The following is a 25308-nucleotide window of genomic DNA, read 5'->3' as shown; positions in this document are numbered from 1 at the left end:
GTTGCTCGTTCTGGACGCAGGTTGTTCGTCGTTCCTGAGGCAGCACACATTGCTACGTGTAACACCCCAGGAACGACGAACAACAGCGTACCTGCGTCCTCCGGCAACGAGGTGGGAGTGACGATCCTGCGGCTCCTCTCCTCTACTCTCCGACGCCGTACGAACCGCCCCTTTACAGAAGAGGTTGTTCGGCGGCCACAGCGACATCGTTTGTGAGGTAAGTTAGTGTGACGCGTACTAGCGATATTGTGCGCCACGGGCAGTGATTTGCCCGTGACGCACAAACGACAGGGCGGGTGCTTTCACTAGCGACATCGCTAGCGATGTCGCTACGTGTAAAGCAGCCTTTAGATACTTATTTAGCTTTTCCCATGATCTATATTGTTCTTCAATGGTTTCTATACTGAAGTGTGCATGGCTGAACTTTCCAGAAATATGTACTGATGCTACCCTGGTGGACACAGACAGAACGGAGCCCCTGCGAAAGAACAATATGGCCTTTTGCAGTCCAAGAGCTCATCAAAACACAATTTAACTTGCTTTGGAGGTAGAAATGGCCCCCCCCAATCTCTTGGGCCCCTGTGCGCCTGCACAGGCTGCACCAATGATACGTCTGCCCCATGCTATATGCAGCCTGTATACAGCCGAGTTATCAGATGAGCACAGGTGTAAAATGAGTCATAAGGACACTGTCTCTTCATAATCTGGAGACACCTGTGCACAGATGAGGGGTTAGTTTGGGAAATGAGTTGAGAGTCTCTATATTAACCTTTCCAGGGGTCTCTGGTGGTTTTCTTCAAGCCATTATTGATTTTCAAGCTGTGCATCATGAGAGCAGCACATGCTGTTTACCTTGCAGGCACAAAGGTCCTTACCCAAGGGTATAAACTTCTGGGGGGGTCGCAGCTGATCCTGGTTGGTCTGTGGTGCTGATAAATCACATTATTAGTTTTATTTAATTTTACTTATAATCATGGTAAAAACATAAAAGAATAAATAAATCAACTATAATAATAATTGAAATTGCAGGGAAACAAAAGCCAAGAATCCCTCCACATCTAATTATTTGGTTTGTTTACGATTATCACTTAAAGCTCTAGACAATTAATAGTGTCCTTTATAGACCATAAATGAGACCTAAAAGTACTAATATGAAATGAGTGCTCAACAAAAATAAAAATTGAAGGTTTTTTTTTTAATAATATTTGATGTTATTATAAAGACTACTTTGATTCGTATATTTTTTGTCCAGCACTTATTTCTTTAGGGTTGTAGAACATCAAACAGAAGCCGTAGCCGCTGACATATCCGCGTGGCGTCCGGACTTTTCTAATCTCGAGGCTCCACCTCTCCTGATTTTCGCACATAGTCTGAAAATCCTACAAAGTCTTCACCTGTTTGCAATCCTCGTACAGGCAGGCTGCTCTGCCGGATGAGTCTCACCAACACATCTCCCCCCTCCAACAGGATTACATGAAGATTAGAGAAAAGAACAATATTGGTAGTCAGCTTGTGAAATGGATTTTGGTTTTGTACGAGAGCGAGCTTTGTTTATGTAAAAGAGCCAAAATATATGTAGGAATAGCTGAATAAAATTGGCTTTTTATACAATGGGTCAAATTGGACGGATGGACGTTCATTTTTAAAGGGGTTTCTTATCTTGCATCACCCTCTTTGGGGGCTTCCAGTTTATATGAGCTGGCTACCTATACATGCTGTGTATAGCATATCCAAATCAAACAATAACTGTCTTAATCACTAATGTGATATTATGAAGGATATTATCATCAAAGGACCTAAGGATCAATCAGTGTTATTTATTTCCCAGACAATAATGGTATATTCACAGCATATGCAATAAATGCCTGGTAGAACCACGGCAGGAAAACCTGCACCTACCTCGAGAACGGTGCCTCCTTGTACACATCCAGGTATGGACACGACCCCTTTATCTCCGGCCCATTATTCTTCTTTATATCCATTTACTTGTATATGAATTCTGAAAATTGATAAGTGTGTTTGCCAATTTTCCAAAAACCACCCATACAAATTAATTGAGGCTCCACGCAACTGTGCACCATTTTTAAGATATTTATAGTTTAGGGCTCAACCTATGGGACAGCTCCTTTTAACAATTATTTCCTTATGGATTATTACCCTTCATTGAAAAAACAAACAAACAACACTCGTCCCCAATAATTTTTCTTCCCCATTATTAGTCTGCTGCAAGTTGGGGGTTTTACGCCATTTAGGCTCTATGTGCAAATATTTGGTTGCAAAAACTTCTGCACCAATTCTGCATCTCTTGGCTGTAAAAAAAGGCATTTTTCACTCGTTTTTAACTGGTTGTTTGCATGTGTTTTTTCTCATGCTTTTTCTATGCATTCTGGGGTGGAAAAACGCTGCATAAACATTGAAAAAATGGACATGCTACAGATTTCTGCACTAAATCTGCAAGGGAAAAAAAGCAACATGTGCACAAAACCGCAGAATTTTCATTGACTTTGCCGGCATAAGGATTTGCGTGCAATTTTATGAAAAAAATTCCCCAAAAAAATCATCAAACAGAATAAAAATGCACTGTGTGCACATAGCCTTAAATTCACTAATTAAAAAATGTAGAAAATGGATGGCTAAATTTAGGGTACATATGCGCACTGCAGAACAGTTCTGCACCTAAAAACTGCACCTTGTGGCAGAAAAACGCATAAAAACAATAATGCTTTTTTTTACGCGTTTTTAATGCTTTTTTTGTGCGTTTTTGGTGCTTTTTTGTGCGTTTTTGCTCATGCTTTTTTTAGGGAATTCAATGGCAAAACGCTGGTCAAAAACGCTCATAGAATTGACATGCTGCTTCTTTTTGCTGCACCCAAAACTGCAAGGAAAAAAAGAAGAAACATGGTCACAGCATTTCTAAAGTGTCATAGGCTTTGCTGGGAGAAATAAAGACATGCAGTTTTTGGGCAACAAACTGCACCAAAAAATGCAGAAAAAACGCAGCGTGCGCACAGGACCTTAGTTGTCACCATCAGTGCACCCTGCGTGTGTAATTTTACACAGATAAGAAACGAGGTTCATCTAGTCGTAAGTATTTAGTGGTCTGGATTTCCAAGGAGGACCTAACATGCAGATATCCAAGCCCCTGATTGTTTTTGACCATCACAAAGGAAAGGGAAAAAAAAGTCTTTTGATTCTGAAAATTCTGTTTTATGAGACTTGAATAAAGAAAAAAAAAGTGTTTGTTTTTTTTTCATTAGACTAATTTATATCAGCCCTATAGTCATGAAGACCTGATTGCCTGGCTCCAGTCCAGGCCAGCAGTACTTGATCCACTACTGTACGTGCTCTTCATGGTGGAGCCTCCCGTGCCCGGTAGGGTGATTGTCTTCCGCCATTGATTGGTTTGGTGTTTGAGCCTGTGAAGTGTGTCCAACTGCACAGAAGCCCCCCCTACATGTAAAGCACAGTAGTTAAGTTTCATGCTGACTGTCTCATCCTTTGTATTCCGCAAATAAGGTCAGCAACAGCGTGGCCATGCAAATGAGAATCCTTATCATTCGTATCAAGACGTCAGGAGGATTATCTAAGCATTAACCTTGATTTTAATGGCATTGGTTGAGTGGCAAAAATCACAATTTGGATGAGTCTGATTATTTACTAAATACAATACATAAATGCAACGGGTTTTTAACACCCATTGCACTCTGGTATTATCGCATTACTTCCATCCTTTGTTGCCTTGCAGACAGGAATATGAAAGCAATCTGTCCTGTAGTGAGACTGGCTCCAGAAGCATTTCTCTGATAAGAAGACCCCCTGCCCTTTGCTAGTGTCTGGTCCAGTAGGCTTAGCCATGCGCTTAATCCCCAGAAAGTGGTTCGATTATTGCTGACCAGCAATGGCAAAATATATGTGTGGTTTCTTTTTTTTTTTTTTTATTTCAAGCTATCAACCTTCCTTTAATTCCTTAAGCAGAAATGCAGTGCAATCTATATTTCCTTGGCATGTGTCACGCAGATGGTGCAGAGCTCATGTTTTCAAATAACCATGCTCAAAAATAACATAGTTTGAATAATAAATTCAGCAAATCCGTTCCCGAGAAATAGAAGCACAATTCTCCAGAGCTGCATAAACTTTTACGCATGAAGCTGTATCTCATCCACATTATGCAAAAAGAATAGATCTCGCTACAAAGTGGATATTTGTGCCTTGTACTCTTTAATTTTAGGAGGAACGGGAAAGAAGGCGATGCTCAATTTTACATAGCGGAACTTTTTTTCCTTTTTTCTTTTTAAATATTTGGTGATCTATATATAAGAAACTAGTTTTTTGGGGGTTTTTTTTCCCCCTGGTCTCATCTTATTGCTTGACATTTAAAACAAGCAGATACAAATCCTTCATGTAGGCCGCCGCTGTCAGGCAACCATGACTCTACATTTTAGTATTGATTGGAGTCGTTGAAGTAAATTCCTTTTTTAAGTTAATCCTCATCCCTTCCCACGACAGGAGAATGCGTACGTCTGTGCATCTATGCAGATGTTCCACACACACCAAAAAAAAAAAAAATCACTTTATTTTGCAGAGGATTTCATATGCAAAGTCATTTTTTGATGTAATGGGTTCTGGTTCTGATCCTCACCATGTTACACCTTTTGCTAAAATATGGATATCTGTTATGTAGCTGGTGAAAAAAAAATGAATTCTATTCTCAGCATTCGGCTTTTTGGTCATCTTATCTGCTAGTTCATCTTTTAGCTCAAGGGGATCACAATGTGGAAACGTTAGTCATAAGTTTAAGGGGTGGAAGGATGGAAATCGATATTTAAGTTATCATAGAATGGTATCTTTTAAAAGATATGGACACCTTCAGGGGCTTTTACTTAATTTTCAGCTGAAAATAATTTCTGCAACAGGGTTAAATTAAAAATGGGAACGGAAAAGTTGAAATTAATTGTTTAGCTTGTATAGCCTCTGTGAAATAAACTAGATGCAGAATGAGTGAACAGTGACTCAATCAGTGAGCTTAGGGTGCTTTCCCACAATCAGTGTTCTGGATGCAGCGTGTTTTTGCTGCATTCAAAACGCTGCATTGTACAGCACGAGCACAGCGGATGGGATTTCTAGAAATCCCATGCCCACTGCGCTTGTTGTTCCCATAGTAAAAAATGACCTGCAGTGCGGCTTTCCGAGCCTTAGCATCTCAGTTGTTTGCTGCAGAGACACAAGCATCCTACACCAGGAGAACAGACCGAGAGTCCGCAACTGCCCAAGCCCGTATCATGGGCACAGGCAAATGCGGCCCCGCAGTAGAGGATATGCTGCGTCCAGGACGTAGCGGGTCCTGATCGTGGGCACGTACCCTTGATGGGTTTATAACCCGGAACTCTCTCTTTATTTATTTATTTACTTACTAGCTGTACTACCCGGCTTCGCCCGGGTTAATAACTTCTGTTAACAAAATAGAATGTATTAACAAAAATGTATTCTGCACACAAAAACCACAAAACAAATAGATATAAATGTAATTATAATGTCTGTCTCCCCCTCTGTATATATCTCTGTCTCTCTCTCTCTATCTCTTTGTCTGTCTCTTTCCCTGTTTGTCTCTGTCTCTTTCTCCGTCTGTCTCAATCTCTTTCCCTGTCTGTCTATCTATCTCTTTCCCTGTCTGTCTATCTCTGTCACTTTCCCTGTCTGTCTCTTTCCCTGTCTGTCTCTTTCCCTCTCTTTCCCTGTCTGTCTCTTTCCCTCTGTCTCGCTCCCTGTGTCTGACTCTATCTCTTTGTCTGTCTCTTAACCTGTCTCTCTCTTTCCCTCTCTTTCCCTGTCTGTCTCTTTCCCTGTCAGTCTGTCTCTTTGTTTGTGTCTGTGTCTTACCCTGTCTGTGTCTGCCTCTTTCCCTGTCTGTGTCTGTCTCTTTCCCTGGCTGCATTGTGACACGCCAACATTCCATTTAAGGGCGTGGCTGCGCATTCTTCTGAAGTTCTGGCTGCACTGTGGCTCCCAGCTCCATTCGCTTTAATTGAGGAAGGTTTTTTGGTGAATAACTAAAGCGCGGGGTTAAAATTTCCCCTCAAAACATAGCCTATGACGCTCTCAGGGTCCAGAAGTGTGAGTGTGCAAAATTTTGTGGCTGTAGCTGCGACGGTGCGGATGCCAATCCTGGACACACACACACACACACACACACACACATTCAGCTTTATATATTAGATTTTACTATTCCCTTAGCTGATTTGTAATAACCTGCAGGTAACGGGATACGCAAGGACTGCACGGAACCACAGGGGTTAATCAATGCAAATTTAATAACATATTGCACAACACAGGTGGAGGAATAGTGCAGGAAAGGAGGGGAAGAAAAGCGGGAAGGTGCACAGCAGTAGATATAATGTAATATACATACAACCACTTTGAATAGCTTGTCAAGGGTGGGAAGCCTCAGATTGTACTCCCAAAAGCAAAACACAAAAATCCTTATTAAGCAAAAAAAAAAACGCAGGGTCCTTGTTACCTTACTTGTATAACACAGTGCAGAGTCTTTTCCTATCTGTCCCTAACTAAAAGTAGTGTGCACACTTAACTGCAGGTTTCAGCGTGGGGTACCTCGTCACCGTTGGGGCCCGTATTCCGCCGCAGACACCTCTAAAGTTCAGTCTTTGTCCCGGATCTGTAATTTGCCCGTGCTGTCTGGCACCTCGCTCCACATCCAGCCTTTCTTGGATCTGTGTCTTGGGGAGATGTCACGCAACACTCAGGTACTTGGACCTTGTTCAGCAGGGCAGAATGCGTCCTTGCCTTCTTCAGCACGTCCGAACACACACCTCTCTGCATAAACAGCTACCAAACAAAACTAGCTCCTCTTCACATCCTGTTCAGGACTGTACCAAGTAAATCAAGCAGCAGGGGGTTTGTGCCCGCTGTTCTTTGTTTTGACAGCAGGTGGCAGCATAACAAGGAAAAGTCCACAGTCTTCTAACCTATATATGTAAATGTTAACAGGTCTTACATTCCCTCCCCTCTTTAACCTCGGCCGTCCCGGCCGATACTCTCCTGAGGCGCTCTGCACAGGGGCACACGGTGGCATCTCCTGCCCTGCTTCACAACCTGTTGCTTGGGAGCCAATGTCTTAAAACAGGATCCAGTGACAGAACACACAAATTCATCTGCCAAGTACCGATCAGGGGGAATACCAGCATTAGCCCGCTCAGTCGGGCGTGGTACTATGGCACCAGACGTCGGCGCCGTATCAGGGAGTACAGTATTCTCGTCCCCATCTCTGGCGATTGGTGACTCCTGCTCTGCACGGGTGGCACCTGTGTCTTGAATGGATGGGGGCGTGGATCTCTCCCAGTCTGCTGGGTTGGCCGGGGCCCGCCACCATTCTTCATCGTCAGAGCCCTCTTCGAGCGTAACAGGAACGGGCACGGGCACCGTCTCCGAGGTACTTTGTCTGGTCCTGTCTTCTGAAAAGCAGGGCCTCAGCATATTGCGATGCAGGATGAGGGTGCTGCCTCTTTGCTCGCCTCTCACTTCGTATACTGATCCGTGGGGCGAGATTCTTCTGATCACAATGTAAGGCTCTGTTTTCCAGCGCTCGCTCAACTTGTATCTCGGGTGCTTCTCTGCAACTAGTACTCGGTCCCCTGGCAAGAACGGGGTTTCACACACAGGTTTCCGCTGTGGATGTGTCTTTTCTTGCAGCCGCTTGGTGACAATTCGATGGATAGTCTCCAGCCGTCGACGGTGACAGTCAACCCAGGAACCCACACTCTGACCTTCACTGATCTCGGGGGGAGCCAGGTTTAGCTCTTCAATGCCTCTTCCAGCTCTTCCAAACAGTAGCACGTACGGGGTGTACCCAGTGGTGGAGTGGACACGATTATTGTACGCCCACACGAGTTCTGCGAGATAGCCGGGCCAGTGATTCTTACGATCATCCTCTAACGTGCGTAGCATTTGTAGGAGGATCCGGTTAAATCTCTCGCAGGCTCCGTTGCCCTGTGGATGATAAGGCGTAGTCCTTGACTTCTGCATTCCGTAAATCCTTTGCAGCTCTCTCATGACACCGCCGTGAAAGCAAGCCCCTTGGTCGGAATGTATTCTTTTGCGGCAGCCGTACACCCGGATAAAGTCATCACTGATGGCTCGAGCAGCTGATTCAGCCGTCTGATCTCTGGTGGGCGTCACCACCGCAAATTTGGAGAAGTGATCTGTCATCACAAGGCAGAACTGATAGCCCCGGTGGGAGTGACCAATCTTCAGATAATCGATCATGAGTACTTCCAATGGCTCTTTGGTTGCAATAGTCTGTACTGGTGCTCGCTGTTGGGGAGCTTTACTTAACTCACAGGAACGGCACAGTTTACAGGCCTTCTCTACTGCCCGAAGCATCTGAGGACAGTATACTATTCTTTGCAACCACTGGTAAGTCTTGTCCGGTCCGAAATGGGCTCCCTTCTCATGCGCCTCTCGGGCCAATGGTACTGCCATCTTCTGGGGTATCACTACTTGCCACCGCACTTCCAACTCTGTAGCTAGGTGCACCTTCCGATACAGCATCCCTTCTTGCACCGACAGCTTATCCCACTGGCTGAGAATCTGGAGGGCCACGTGCGACAGCGTGGCCCGTATTTCCTTTCTAGGCTTGCGCTGCTGGATCACCCACTCTTTCACTTGAAGCAGTTTTGGGTCAGATGACTGGATTTTCACCCATTCCTCTCTGGTTTGGCCAAACAGGCGTGATGTCGTGCCCGACGTAATTTCCAGCATACGAGCCTCTACCAATTGAGCGGTGAATTTACTGAAGTCCGGAATTTCGTCTTCCTCCAACTGTTCATCTCTCTCCCCCACTGGGGCTTCGGTGGTAACACGAGAAAGGGCATCCGCATTCTGATTTTCATGCTTGGAGCGGTACTGCACATGATAATTGTATCTGGAGAGTCGTGCCAGCCACCTCTGTTCCATTGCTCCCAGTTTGGCGGTGGAGATGTGAGCTAGGGGATTATTATCCGTATAGACTTCAATTTGGGCTCCCGTGAGATATTCCGAGAACCTTTCGGTTATTGCCCATACTAGTGCCAGTAACTCCAGCCGAAAGGAACTGTAATTCTCGGGGTTGCGCTCGGCTTCCCGTAACGTCCGACTTCCATATGCAATCACTCGTTCAGTACCATTCTGTACCTGGGCCAGTACTTCACCCAGGCCGTAGAGGCTTGCGTCTGTATGCAACCGAAAAGGGAGGTTATAGTCTGCATAGGCAAGCACAGGGGCGCTAACCAAGGCCTCTTTCAATCGGTGTAAGGTTTCTGCTTGTCTTGGTCCCCAGCAAATTTTCTGTGCTTTTGGTCCTTTCGCAGTCCCTCGGAGCAATTCGTGCAAAGGTTCTGCCTCCTTCGCGAAATCTTTGATAAAGCAACGGTAATATCCGGCTAGCCCCAGGAAAGCTCGAACCTCCCGCACTGTGCTGGGTGTGGGCCATTGTAGCACTGCTCTCACTTTCCCATCGGAGGGCTGTACGCTGGCTTCCGACACCTTGTGTCCGAGATATTCAATCTCTTCCTGAAAGATCCGGCATTTTTTTGGTTTCAGTTTAAGCCCATGGGCCCGTAACCGCTGAAACACTTGACCCAGGTTTTCTAGATGTTTTTCGAAGGTTGCAGAATACACTACTATGTCATCCAGGTAAATCAACGTGGCATCGAAGTTCATGTCTCCAAGGCAACTTTCCATGAGGGCTGAAAAGTTCCTGGGGCATTATTTAGTCCAAACGGCATGCGATTGAACTCGAAGAGTCCCATGGGTACAATAAATGCGGTCTTGGCCTTGTCTTTCTCTGCCACAGGGACCTACCAATATCCACTGGCCAGATCAAGGGAGGAGAAGTAACTTGCCTTTCCCAGCGCCGACAGGGACTCCTCTATCCGGGGCAGAGGGTAGGAATCGCGAACCGTGCATCCATTAAGCTTGCGGTAGTCAACACAGAAGCGGGTAGACCCATCCTTTTTCTTGACCAGCACGATTGGGGCAGCCCATGGACTCTGACTTTCTCTTACCACCCCGCTCTTCAGCATCTGCGCCAAGAGCTCTTTCACCTCTTGGTAGTACTTTGGGGGTATTTGTCTGTACCTTTCCCTGATCGGTGGGGCATCTCCCGTGGGTATTTCGTGCTGAATCTTGTCAGTACAGCCAAAATCTTCTGTGTGACGGGAGAACGTGGCTTGATTCTCCCAAATAAAGTCTTCTATGGCTGGGGCTTGCTCCGAAGCGAAGGGGCTCAGGTCCACTCCCATCTGCCCTAAGATGACGCGACTGTTCCACTGATCAGTGGGTTTCTCTTTTCTTTCCATAGAAACAGCCCAAGTCCAGGCTTCCCCTGCCATGGGCTGCCATTCAATCGATTCTGCGGTCGCCACCTCTTCAGGCGCCAGGTAGACATGGGCCAGAACAACTCCCGAGGTCAAGGTGTAGGCCTGTTCACCGGTGTTCACGCAACGGAAAGGGACTCTTCCATTTCTTACTGTTGCTAAAGTGCGAGCCACCAACGGTTCATCTCCATTCTCTTCACCACGGTAAGGCTCCACCAACACCTCCATCCCCTCGAGTGTACGGTGGGCTCCGACTGGCAAGGTGAGGACTGTCTCACGATTTGGAGGTAGAGTAATTGTTGTCTGTCTTGGGACTCGAACCCTCCCCACCGGGTAGCGGCTCCCACCATTCCTCCACAGTCCTCGGGCACGGATAAGGTGTTGGAAGACCTTTTGGGCGGGCCTGTTAGCAACTGTCGTCTTCCAGTAATCACAGCCCCCCTTGTTGAAGAGCAACTGGTCTAATTCTTTCAGGACGTTCATACCCACGATAGCCGGCACCTCTCTGTCGTACCGGCCCTCCGTTAACACAATCCCTTTTTTGCCTAAATTCTGGCCACATGCACGTATTTTCATCCACACAACCCCTACAACTGGAATGGGAAGATTGTTTGAAGCCCTCAGTTTGATATGTGCCCCTTTGTCAATGGATACAGTTTGTCCAAAATGTTGGTAGAAGAACTGTTCTGGCATGGTGGTCACTTGGGACCCAGTATCCATCAAGCATCTTACTTCTTTCCCTTCAAATTCGGCCATGATTGTCGGCGTGCTGGCTGCTATATCTTCAGGGCGTTGGTTTTCTCTAAGCTCAGTTGGTCTCCCCGCCATGTGCCCATCCATGGAGGGAGGCACTAGTTTAACGGCAGTCTTTCTTGAGACGTCTTCCTCTCCGGACAGTGTCGGAATAAATGGTTCTGATTTCCACAGTTCCAACACTGGTACTCTCCAGCGGGTCTCGATCGTCTCTGCTCGATCTGTCCCCTCTCTTCTTGATAGGTATGCGTGCGGGTATTTGGCCGCAGTGCTGTCGTTCTTACTTCTGACGCCGGGGCTTGCATATTCTTCAGCAACTCTTGTAGAGCAGTAACCGTCTCTTGTAACTGATCCACTTTAGCCTCAAGTTGGCTCGGTTCTCGGTTTTTCTCACCCGGGACTATCTTATGCATACAAACTTCTCCCCAGGCGTTCTGCGGGTCGCAATTTTCAGTTTGTGCGCGGGAGACTGCTTCTTCCAATATTTGCTGGAAAGTTAGTTTGTTTTCTACCCTGAGCCGTTGACGGAGGGCACCTTTGATCTTGGGGTTATGTAACCCACGGAGGAATTGATCTCGTAGGGTACGGTCAGCATAACCGGGGGTTTGTGCTAGCTCTGGCTCTGCTGTAAGCATTGGTCTCATTATTCTCTGGAGTGCATTTGCATACTGTGGCAGACCTTCTTCTTCACCCTGCAGCCTGTAGAACAGTTGCGCCTGTAAATCTCCTGCTTCTGGTTTCCCGCCATACACTCTCTCAAGAATCTTCACCGCCTGCTCTAACGTCTTTCGTTCACTCTCAGGGCGCAATAAAATAGTCTTTTGAGCATGGCCTTCAAGGGCAATCAACAATATCTCCCCTTGATTTTCTGCAGTCACTCCTGCTACTCTCAACATGCCCCTCACTCTCTGCGCCCAGTCATGGAGAGGTACATTGTTGCCAGTAAATTTTGGTATATGGGTCAGCATAGCCCCCAGGGACAGCTGCCTTGCTGGTATTCCCCCATCAGGTTGTATTAGAACACCTCCATCAGCGACACCCCCCTGTCCGTCCATTGTTCCGTACCAGCCTGCGTATCCTGCCGACTACGCCAAATGTAATAACCTGCAGGTAACGGGATACGCAAGGACTGCACGGAACCACAGGGGTTAATCAATGCAAATTTAATAACATATTGCACAACACAGGTGGAGGAATAGTGAAGGAAAGGAGAAGAAGAAAAGCGGGAAGGTGCACAGCAGTAGATATAATGTAATATACATACAACCACTTTGAATAGCTTGTCAAGGGTGGGAAGCCTCAGATTGTACTCCCAAAAGCAAAACACAAAAATCCTTATTAAGCAAAAAAAACCTGCAGGGTCCTTGTTACCTTACTTGTATAACACAGTGCAGAGTCTTTTCCTATCTGTCCCTAACTAAAAGTAGTGTGCACACTTAACTGCAGGTTTCAGCGTGGGGTACCTCGTCACCGTTGGGGCCCGTATTCCTCCGCAGACACCTCTAAAGTTCAGTCTTTGTCCCGGATCTGTAATTTGCCCGTGCTGTCTGGCACCTCGCTCCACATCCAGCCTTTCTTGGATCTGTGTCTTGGGGAGATGTCACGCAACACTCAGGTACTTGGACCTTGTTCAGCAGGGCAGAATGCGTCCTTGCCTTCTTCAGCACGTCCGAACACACACCTCTCTGCATAAACAGCTACCAAACAAAACTAGCTCCTCTTCACATCCTGTTCAGGACTGTACCAAGTAAATCAAGCAGCAGGGGGTTTGTGCCCGCTGTTCTTTGTTTTGACAGCAGGTGGCAGCATAACAAGGAAAAGTCCACAGTCTTCTAACCTATATATGTAAATGTTAACAGGTCTTACAAATTTATAACCATATGAAAGTTGAGCATTGACTGGGGGACCATGGCACATAACAAGGTGATACAAGACTAGATGTCATCAGTGAGGCAGGTTAGGATAACATTTGATTGACAAATATAGACAGGACGTAATAACGGAGTACAATGGGGCATCACACAGGAAATTACTGACATTTTGCACTGCATGTTCTGTTACAAAAGACCTATTTTTTTAATTTATTTTTTATAGCACGGAACTTAAAGGGAATCTGTCACCAGGTTTTTGCCACCTACTCTGAGAGCAGCATACCATAGGGGCAAAGACCCTGCTTCCAGCGATGTGTCACTTAGTGATCACTTAAGCCCTTTTGTAATTTTTTTGCTTTCTTAAATATTTCTGTAACCTGAGCTGTTCTACTGGTCACATGATCTGTGGCGGAGAATCTCCTGACTTCCTATAATATCAACTCAAAATCTCCTTAAGATCTGTGATCAGACAACTGATGGGTGGGCACGGCTTGCTGTGAGAGCGGGCGAGTATATTTTGGCAGGGCTGGTGTTCTGTAGGCTTGCAACACACTTCTGTGCCGCCGGTACGTGTTTGGGACTTTTTGACACGTATCGGCGGCATAAGCACACGTGCACCAATGTTACCCTATGGTAACAGGCACACACATGTAAATCCACACGGAACGTGTGTCTGTGTGGATTGTTCATGTGTGCGTTTTATCACACGGCTGACATGTCCGTGTTTCTCCAGCATCGCTAAAGTCAATGGGTCTGTGCCTGCACGTACGTGACACGTAGCATGTACGTGTGTTACCCGTACCGTCCATGCGCGTTTGTAGTAGTTAATAGTTTTGAGCTATTTTATAGGTCCCGTCACACACAACGAGATCGCTTATCGAGATCGTTGCTGAGTCACCGTTTCTGTGAGACAGCAACAATCTCGTCAGCGATCTCGTTATGTATGACGCCTACCAACGACCTCCTTACACGGTCCCAACGCCCGCCGAGATTGTTATACAGGTCGATGATCGTTACTGCGTCGTTGGTTAGGGTCTGACTGTGTGACATCTCACCAGCGACCTCCCAGCGACTTACCTGCAATCCTTATCAGGTCGTATCGTTTTGGAGATCGCTGATAAGTCGTTAAATGTGACTGGGCCTTAACCCTTTTAAATGAGGTTAAACAAAGGTTACCAAATAGTAGAAATTATGGCAGCTGATAGTACAATTAGACTCAACAGAATCTCATGAATAGACATTTTCATCGTCCATTTCCATCAGAAACGGATCAAGACAAACGGACTGAACACGGACATCACACCTATGTATCTCACGCATACACGGACATTCAACATGCATGCACGGCGAGCATACGCCATCACACAAATGTCACACGTACCGGAGAAACAGACATCAAAAACGGATCACGGACCCGAAAAACTGGAACTCGAGACACGCACGTGTTTTTTGCGGAATTGTGTTTCAGGCCTTACAGTGTACTTTATAGAAGATGGTGCTGAGGCTGTGTGTGACTCTGGGGGAGGAGTGGGAGAGGATTAGGCGGAGTTACAGGGGTGTGCTGACTTATGGCTTGAATTCCAGCACAAGGGCTCGAGAGAAATGTAGTCAGAAGGGAGGTGATGACTGACCGCAGAGCTGGCATCAGGGCAGAGAGAATCGGTAAGGCAGAAAACTTGAAATTGGCAGAAAATATCAATGGGGATCTTTAGGGACAATATCTCTAGGCATTTCTGGCCATAAAAACCTGTAACCGAATCAGGGTAATGAACAACCTTTTTAATTTTAAGTCTGCAATTGTAATAAACTTTGTCAGGTAGGAAAATTGTAATAGTAGTGTCTTGGAAAAGTATGGAGTCACAAATTATCTATTATATCTGTTTGTATCAGGCATGAAAAGGGGCTAATGTGTCCAAGAATCCAAGAATTAATTTTTTTTTTTATGGACACGTAGTTTATAGTAACTTTTTATGATATATAGAATTTATGGACTATTGCACTATGTGACAGAACACAAATGTAAAGTTACCTGCAAGTGGTGCTTGGATAAGTGCCTCACCCTGCGGTCAATAAGTATCGTGCTGATGATGTACCAATGTTTATGCTGGGAAACAAATGACTAACATGCTTAAAATAGAGTAAAATGTAATGTTAGAAATAAAGTGAACTGATGTTGAGGTTTTGTCTAAAGACAGGTATAATAGTATAATAGGGTGTGTACTTGCCTTTCTGGGAATGGGACCCCGGTATAAGGCTAGGGCCCCACTTTGCGTTTTTAACCTGCGTTTCTGCAGCGTTTTGAGCAGCAGCGTTTTATGGCCAAATGGCTTGCGTTTTGTTTTTCCATGTTATCCTATGGAAATTGTGAAATTTCTGACCCCACTTTGCGTTTTAAAACGCTGCGTTTAATTTGCAAATTTTGTGGCAAAAACCATGCGTTCGAAGAAGCAGCATGTCAATTGTTTTTGCCATTTTGGGTGCGTTTTTCTAACATTGAAGTCAATGAGAAATGGCAAAAACCAAGATTCCAGCAAATTCCTGCGTTTTACCTGCTTTTCCAGTGCTGAAAACATGCGTTTTGGACTTCAAAATAATGATTTCATATGTCCCTTTACACACACACAGTCCGACAATTAAAAATAAGAATTTTAATAAATTATTGCTATTTTTCCATTAAATATCATATTACCGCTATAATTTTATTAAATTAATCTATTTTCATTATTTTTCACAAAAATATAGATTTGTTTCTTTTTTTCAAATTTTTTCATTGAGTTTGACTATTTCAACTTTATTTAGCAGTGTCATGATGTTCAAAACGCATCTATCAAAACGCAGGTGGAAAAGCAGGTAAAAAGCGCTGAAAACGCATCTAAAACGCGGTAAATACGCATGCGTTTTCAGCGCTAAATTTCTGAAAGAGGCAACTGTGGTCAAAACAATTAAGCCAAAAACGTGCGTTTAGAACTGCAAGTAGGAGAACGCAAAGTGGGGCCCTAGCCTAAAGGTGTTGTAGGAAGAAATTCTTACTATATGAGCACTCTCGATACTCGGCCGAGTACCCGAGCACCCCAATGCTTTATCGAGTAACGAGCAGTGCCGAGCATGCTCACTCATCACTAGTATAAACTGTACATGCGCTTTTGATCCATTTTTACTTGGGTTTGTTACCTATTCATTTTTATTAGTGGAAAACACTGAAAAAAGTGACATGCTACAGATTAAAAAAAAAACAACACTTTCATAGTTCAAATCAACAAGGCAAAAATAAAAGAGCATGTGCATTTGATTTCAGAAATCTCATTCACTTTCCTGGTTCTGTAAAATGCTGTGTGTTTTACACTTGGCAAATGAGCGGAAACATTCATCTAACTAATATCTATAGTCTTGTATGAAAAACCTGAGATCTATCTGCAGAGTAGCTATCTATAGGTGCCACTAGGGTGACAATTTTGTTCCTTGATGACAGTGGTTTTGCCTAGTGTTAAGTATGTCCATTTCATGGCGTCCATGAAAAATGTAAGAGTCAACATTAGTTGCAGGAAAGCTTAAAAAGTAAACATCATTTTAACCCCCCCCCCCCCATAGAATAATGAAAACAAGAAATGCTGTAATATATGATGTTAGAGAAAGCTGCTTCTCTCTCATCCTAGACTAATCTTTCATCCTCAAAGTTCTCATTTCACTGGTTAAATCTGTCTTTGGTGACTACAGACTTTCCCATTACTGAGTTAGGAGATGACAGTTGGTGCTCATAAAGTTCAATGGAGATCTGTAACTGTTGTTTTAGGAGAACTTGAATCACAATGTCTCTAGCTCCTCCATTTACCTTTCTCCATAGAATTTTAAATGTACCAACTGTCATGTCCTATGTCAGTAATGGGAAAATCTGTCTTCACTGATCATTGAAAACAGATTTTACAGATCTAAGCCATGAATTGAGAATTATGGAGGCCAATAATCAGGAACCCATGTTCCCATGGTCCAAATCCAATCCTTTTCCCAACTTGTCTACAGTGAACAAAAATGGATGAGTTCAATCATAACATACACTACAGTTCAAAAGTTTGGGGTCACCCAGACAATTTTGTCTTTTCCATGAAAAATCATACTTTTATTTATCAAATGAGTTCCATAATGAATAGAAAATATCGTCCAGACATTGACGTGGTTACAAAATAATGATTTTTACTTGAAATAATAATTTTCTCCTTCAAACTTTGCTTTCGTCACAGAATGTTCCTTTGCAGCAATTCCAGCTTTGCAGACCTTTGGCATTCTAGCTGTTAATTTGCGGAGGTAATCTGGAGATATTTCCCCCCATGCTTTCCCCTCCCACAAGTTGGATTGGCTTGATGGGCACTTTTTGCGTACCATACGGTCAAGCTGCTCCCACAACAGCTCAATAGGGTTGAGATCTGGTGACTGGGCTGGCCACTCCATTACAGATACAATACCAGCTGCCTGCTTCTTCCCTAAATAGTTCATGTATAATTTGAAGGTGTGCTGTGGGTCATTGTCTTGTTGTAGGATGAAATTGGCTCCAATCAAGCGCTGTCCACATGGTATGGCATGGCATTGCAAAATAGAGTTATAACCTTCCTTATTCAAAATCCCTTTTACCTTGTACAAATCTCCCACTTTACCAGCACCAAAGCAGCCCCAGACCATCACATTACCTCCACTATGTTTGACAGATGGCGTCAGGCACTCTTCCAGCATCTTTTCAGTTCTACGTCTCACAAATGTTCTTCTGTGTGATCCAAACACCTCAAACTTCGATTTGTCTGTCCATAACACTTTTTTTCCAATCTTCCTGTGTCCAATGTGTTCTTTTGCCCATATTAATCTTTCCTTTTATTAGCCAGTCTCAGATATGGCTTTTTCTTTGCCACTCTGCCCTGAAGGCCAGGATCTTGGAGCCGCCTCTTCACTGTAGACGTTGACACTGGCGTTTTGCGGATACTATTTAATGAAGCTGCCAATTGAGGACCTGTGAGGCGTCTATTTCTCAAACTAGAGACTCTCAGTTCTCTTTCTACTCTGGTTAGAGCCTGTTTGTGCTCTCCTCTGAAGGGAGTAGTACACATCGTTGTAGGAAATCTCAGTTTCTTGGAAATTTCTCACATGGAATATCCTTCATTTCTAAGAACAAGAATAGACTGTTGAGTTTCACATGAAAGTTCGTTTTTTCTGGCCATTTTGAGAGTTTAATGGAACCAACAAATGTAATGCTCCAGATTTTCAACTGGCTCAGGCCTCCAACACACATCCGTTAAAAACACACATGTGCCGCGAAACACGTATTTTCCCTGCGTGTTGCGTGTGGTAATTACGTGTCTCGGGTACGTGCGGTCCACGTGTGTTCTCCGTGTGCTATCCGCAATAGCACATGGAGAACCGGTAATTTGCATACTCACGTGGTCCGCGCTGCTATCCAGGGTTCTGGTCTTCGGCTCCAGCCCCGCCCACTCCCCGCTGATGCTGCTTCCAGCCGAGCGGAGGGGCGGAGATTAGCGCCTGTGACAGCACGCCCACCTCCTTTACACACTCATAATGAGCGGCGGCCGGCAGGAACATTTTGCAGCCGAAAAATCTGCGGGGCTGGTGGAGGTGAGTATGTGTTTTTTATTTTTAAATAAATGACACGTGTTCTCCGGCGCGTGTCACACGGAACCGCATCCACACTACATCCGTGTGGTACGGGTGCGGGCCGTGTGACACCCATGCTGCCGGAGGATACGTGGACATGTCAGCGTTATAAAATCACACACGTTCCGTTCTAAAATACTTACGTGTGTCCAAACAATAATGAAAACATAGGTCTACGTGTCTCCGTGCCGCCGGTATGTGAAAAACTGCCAAACACGTACCGGCGGCACGGATGTGTGTCTAAAGGTACCGTCACACTAAGCAACATCGCTAGCAACATCGCTGCTGAGGCACGACTTTTGTGATGTAGCAGCGATGTTGCTAGCGATGTTGCTGTGTGTGACATCCAGCAACAACCTGGCCCCTGCTGTGAGGTCGTTGGTTGTTGGTGAATGTCCTGGACCATTTTTTAGTTGTTGCTGTCCCGCTGTGAAGCACAGATCGCTGTGTGTGACAGCGACAGAGCAACAACTAAATGTGCAGTGAGCAGGGAGCCAGCTTCAGCGGACGCTGGTAACCACGGTAAACATCGGGTAACCAAGAAGCCCTTCCCTTGGTTACCTGATATTTACCTTCGTTACCAGCGTCCGCCGCTCACACACTGCCAGTGCCGGCTCCTGCTCCCTGCACACGTAGCTGGAGTACACATCGGGTAATTAGAACACGAGTGGTGGTTGTTGGGCGGCCTCTATACACCTATGTATATATTGCATTAAAAACCAGACGTTTGAAGCTAGAATAGTCATTTACCACATTAACAATGTACACCATGTTCCAAATTATTATGCAAATTGGATTTAAGTGTCATAGCAATTCTTTTTTTTTTTCAATGAAACTCATTGATGTTATTGTGGATCAGGGTTCTTTGAATCACTGAAATCAATCTCAGATACCTGTGATAATTAGTTTGCCAGGTGAGCCCAATAAAAGGAAAACTGGATGTTCCACAATATTAAGCAGGCCACAGTTTTCAAGTAACATGGGAAAGAAAAAGGATCTCTCTGCTGCTGAAAAGCATCAAATAGTGCAATGCCTTGGACGAGGGATGAAAACATTAGATATTTCACGAAAACTTAAGCGTGATCATCGTACTGTGAAGAGATTTGTGGCTGATTCTGGGCACATACGTGTTCGTGCTGATAAAGGCAGAATAAGGAAGGTTTCTGCCAGGCAAGTCCATCGGATTAAGAGAGCAGCTGCTAAAAAGCTATTACAAACAAGCAAACATATATTTGAAGCTGCTGGTGCCTCTGGAGTCCCTTGAACCTCAAGGTGTAGGATGCTTCAAAGGCTTGCTATGGTGCATAAACCTACTATTTGGCCACCCCTAACCAGTTCTCACAAGCAGAAACGGTTGCAGTGGGCCCAAACATACATGAAGACTAGTTTTCAAACAGTCTGGTTTACTGATGAGTGTCGAGCAACCCTGCATGGTCCAGATGGATAGAGTAGTAGATGGTTGGTGGATGGCCACCATGTCCCAACAAGGCTGCGATGTCAGCAAGGAGGTGGAGGAGTCATGTTTTGGGCCGGAATCATGGAGAGACATCTGGTAGGCCCTTTTAGGGTTCCTGAAGGTATGAAAATGACCTCTGCAAAGTATATAGAGTTTCTGACTGACAACTTTCTTCCATAGTACAAAAAGCAGAAACGTGCCTTCAAAAGCAAAATTATCATGATGCATGACAACGCACCATCTCATGCTGCAAAGAATACCTCTATGTCATTGGCTGCTATGGGAATAAAAGAAGATAAACTCATGGTGTGGCCACCATCTTCCCCTGACCTCAACTGTATAGACAACCTTCGGAGTATCATCAAGCAAAAGATCTATCAGGGTGGAAGGCAGTTCACATCAAAACAGCAGCTCTGGGAGGCGATTCTGACACCATGCAAAGAAATTCAAGCAGAAACTCTCCAAAAACTCACAAGTTCAATGGATGCAAGAATTGTGAAGGTGATATCAAAGAAGTCATGTAACTTGGCCTGTTAGGATGTTTTGGATTTAAATAGCTTTTTATTTCAGTGAATGTGACCTCCTAATGCTGCAAATTCCACAAATGAGCACTTTCAGTTCTTTAAAACATATAAAATGTTTAGAAACTCTACTGTGCTTAATAATTTGAATCAGTGCATTTTGAGGGTTTTTTTAATTTTGAAGATTATACTGTTATCAATGTGAGTTTTTTTCAATAAAATTAGATGTATACTCAAACGGGTGATGACTTTTATTAGACTGTCATTTGCACCGACCATTTAGGAAAATCAGAGAAAAATATAATTTGCATAATAATTTGGAATATGGTGTATAGAGTGTATTGCTGTTTAATTTAATGATAGCTTCATTGAAAAAAAAAAAGTGCTTTTCTTACAAAAATAAGGAAATATCTAAGTGACGCTAAACCTTTGAACTCTAGTGTACTGTATATTCATAAAGTGAGATTTGATTGTTGTAGTCAACCGATGGCATACTGTCACTGAGTGTAATGAAGACGTCATGTAATGTTGGACCATCCTTTGCCTGTTGTCATTGAATACTTATGGCCATGTAATTAGCAGCATTTTGTCCATTTCAAAAAAACTAAATTCAACTTGATCCATTTTTTTAATGTTGAAGTCTATGGAAAACGGATCTGTTAAATAGCCATCTGTTATCTTCCATCTTAAACTTATCCAGAAAGCAAAAAATGGATCCTTTTCAAATTAAAGCAAAATGAATGGCTAAATAACAATAACGGATGTTTTTCATAGACTTCAATAGAAAAAAACAAAAAAAAGTTTTTTTTTTGTTTTTTAGCCAGACAAAAAAGTTATTGCACAACTTTTTTGTCAACGTGTTGCTGCTGGCTTTGTTCTAGTGGATGATTACTGGACGTCAATGGAGCCTTATATGTATGGCTATTTTAGTTAGAGAGAGAGTGAAAATTAGATACTACAGAGAAAATTGTATATTTCTTTAGGAATTTAGTGAATGTAATGGACATCACAAGCTTTTTTTTATCTTTCTTTTCCCCTATAGATCACATATATTGATATACCAGGACCAAAGGTTCGCATCCTCAATCGTCGCCTTGCAGTAAACTGTGTACAGGATCTTGCCATTTGTTGGTGGCAAGTGCCCGAAGATGACGTCTGGCCTTGGACTCCAATGTCAAGTGACAAAGACCGGGCTAACATAGTCCTGTTAGGCTGTTCTAGTAGCAGACTGGAGGTGAGATGAACTTGCCATGGTATATGAAGTTGTAATCAATCTAACGACACCTACCTCCCTACATTCATGGCACTCTCCTTCCCCATTTCGGTATCTGCATAATTGATTTTTGCATTATTGAATATTGTTATAACTGAAAGTGCGGAGGGGGGGCGGTCCGGTCCGATGGGTGTCGCTGCTCTCCGGTCCTGCGCCTCCTCTCTCCGGTTTGGCGCCTCCTTTCTGCGGCGATCTCTGTCCTCCTATCTAGCCCAGTCCGACATTGCAGTCCTTCACAGGCACACTTTGATCAGCACTGCTGGGGGCAGATCAAAGTACTGTAATAAGCAGGTGCAAGGAAATGATAAAGACCACCCCAACATTGGCACTACAATACTTTGATCTGCCCTGAGTAGGGCAGATCAAAATGCGCCTGCGCAGGACCTCAATGTCGGCTAGTGTGTATAGCACAGAATGCGTCATGCACATGGGCTTCAGAAGAAGGAGGACAGCAATCACTGTAGAGAAGAGTTGCCGGACTGGAGAGAGGAGGTGCTTGACCAGAGAGCAGCGATGCCCATCAAACCGGACCGCCCCTTAGGTAAGTATTTTAAAAGTGTTTTTATGTTATACAGCGTGGCCTGGGCTCTTATATACATACAGTACAGACCAAACGTTTGGACACACCTTCTCATTTAAAGAGTTTTCTTTATTTTCATGACTCTGAAAATTGTAGATTCACATTGAAGGCATCAAAACTATGAATTAACACATGTGGAATGAAATACTTAACAAAAAAGTGTGAAACAACTGAAAATATGTCTTATATTCTAGGTTCTTCAAAGTAGCCACCTTTTGCTTTGATTACTGCTTTGCACACTCTTGGCATTCTCTTGATGAGCTTCAAGAGGTAGTCACCAGAAATGGTTTTCACTTCACAGGTGTGCCCTGTCAGGTTTAATAAGTGGGATTTCTTGCCTTATAAATGGGGTTGGGACCATCAGTTGTGTTGTGCAGACGTCTGGTGGATACACAGCTGATAGTCCTACTGAATAGACTGTTAGCTGCTTTTTTCTTGCCATAATACAAATTCTAAGTAAAGAAAAACAAGTGGCCATCATTACTTTAAGAAATGAAGGTCAGTCAGTCTGAAAATTTGGGAAAACTTTGAAAATGTCCCCAAGTGCAGTGGCAAAAACCATCAAACGCTACCAAGAAACTGGCTCACATGAGGACCGCCTCAGGAAAGGAAGACCAAGAGTCACCTCTGCTGCGGAGGATAAGTTTATCCGAGTCACCAGCCTCAGAAATCGAAGGTTAACAGCAGCTCAGATTAGAGACCAGGTCAATGCCACACAGAGTTCTAGCAGCAGACACATTTCTAGAACAACTGTTAAGAGGAGACTTTGTGCAGCAGGCCTTCATGGTAAAAGAGCTGCTAGGAAACCACTGCTAAGGACAAGAAACAAGCAGAAGAGACTTGTTTGGGCTAAAGAACACAAGGAATGGACATTAGACCAGTGGAAATCTTTGCTTCGGTCTAATGAGTCCAAATTTGAGATCTTTGGATCCAACCACCGTATCTTTGTGCGACATAAAAAAGGTGAATGGATGGACGCTACATGCCTGGTTCCCACCGTGAAGCATGGAGGAGGAGGTGTGATGGTGTGGGGGTGCTTTGCTGGTGACACTGTTGGGTATTTATTCAAAATTGAAGGCATACAGAACCAGCATGGCTACCACAGCATCTTGCAGCGGCATGCTATTCCATCCGGTTTGCGTTTAGTTGGACCATCATTTATTTTTCAACAGGCCAATGTCCCAAAACACACCTCCAGGCTGTGTAAGGGACTATTTGACTAAGAAAGAGAGTGATGGGGTGCTATCCAGATGACCTGGCCTCCACAGTCACCAGACCTGAACACAATCGAGATGATTTGGGGTGAGCTGGACCGCAGAGTGAAGGCAAAAGGGCCAACAAGTGCTAAGCATCTCTGGGAAGTCCTTCAAGACTGTTGGAAGACCATTTCCGGTGACTACCTCTTGAAGCTCATCAAGAGAATGCCAAGAGTGTGCAAAGCAGTAATCAAAGCAAAAGGTGGCTACCTAGAATATAAGACCTATTTTCAGTTGTTTCACATTGATTTGTTAAGTATTTCATTCCACATGTGATAATTCATTATTTTTATGCCTTCAATGTGAATCTACAATTTTCAGAGTCATGAAAATAAAAGAAAACTCTTTGAATGAGAAGGTGTGTCCAAACTTTTGGTCTGCATTTTACATATATATATATAAGGGCTCACCGGTGGTGGCCGCAGCTTATAGGGGCCAAATCTGGTGAGGGGTTCCCTTTAATTCCCTCCTGGATAACAGACGATGAGGTGTGTCTAGATTTTTAGGGAGTGGACTGATTTACCCTATATTTTGGGCCTTAATGAACCTGTAACTGCAGCATTTATTATATTATAATTATTTATACATTTATTATACATGAGTGTGAGCTCCAGCCTCATTCAAATATTGTAAAACAATTTGTTTAAAATTCCAAAACAATTTTTTTTTTTTTCCATTGGAAAACTTTCAAACAAATTTGAAATACTTCCTTTACAGCTGGATACCAGTTTATCATGTAGTCTGCTCTTTGATTTATTAGTTTATTACTTTGACTTCCAGAATTAATAAACGAAATGTTTCGGCTCATACCGAATAGCATTGCAGTACAATGAAAGGTGCAATTAAGTGTTGGAGACCTGCGTGATTTAAGATGTGCTTCTCGTAAAAAAAAGAAAAAGAAATTGGCTTATAGCCATCAAATTCATAAATCCTCAATCTTTCGAGTCCTATATGATTTATTTTCATTACAACTTTCATTGGAACAACACTCCCTAATGTCTTAATACATCAAAAAAGGCTAATATGCGTGTTACCATTGTACTGTTGAAAAGCACAGTGTCGTTCTTTGCAACGTGAGCCTTATCCTGTGGCAGAATCCCAAGGAAGAGGTAATTAAAATAAAATGATTAAATCACTATTTTCCAAATTGAGTCCTTTGTGATTTCTAACATCTCCACTGGCCACTGCTGTAAATTTCTAATATAATTCCTTTCCTGTTGCTTGGGGATTTAGCACATTTGTTTCCTAATAATTGCAATTAAAATAACACTAACAATATTGTCTACCCCTCGGTGCATAAAGTGCTACATGTGTTTATCAAGTAAACTGGTGCTACTACTTATTGAGAAGCTATTTTTGCTTTGCAATCTGACAGTACCATGAAGTATAGACAGAAACCTTGATTCCAACGATGTGTCACTTAGTATACTGGGTGCACCAGTTATGATGGCGTCGTAGTTTTCTCTGCTGAAGATTGAGCAGAGCTCAGTTTTTGAGTTGTGTGTAACCCAACAGCACAGCTTTCTGTGTACATTCTATAGTTGAAAAAAGGGGGGAATTGAGCTCCATAAAATTCCAA

At 43.8% G+C, this 25308-nt stretch overlaps 1 protein-coding gene across 1 annotated transcript in view; it reads left to right on the top strand.

The window, feature by feature from the left end:
• WDPCP (WD repeat containing planar cell polarity effector) overlaps positions 1-25308 on the top strand; it is a 422579-nt gene that overhangs the window by 168139 nt on the left and 229132 nt on the right. The window contains exon 9 of the mRNA XM_075339251.1: positions 21663-21854. Within this exon, the coding sequence (XP_075195366.1) occupies positions 21663-21854 (192 nt within the window). The remainder of the gene's footprint in view (positions 1-21662; positions 21855-25308) is intronic.

The sequence above is a fragment of the Anomaloglossus baeobatrachus genome, chromosome 3, assembly GCF_048569485.1.
Source record: "Anomaloglossus baeobatrachus isolate aAnoBae1 chromosome 3, aAnoBae1.hap1, whole genome shotgun sequence".
NCBI lineage: Eukaryota > Metazoa > Chordata > Amphibia > Anura > Aromobatidae > Anomaloglossus > Anomaloglossus baeobatrachus.
This window is presented reverse-complemented; position numbering and strand designations above follow the sequence as displayed.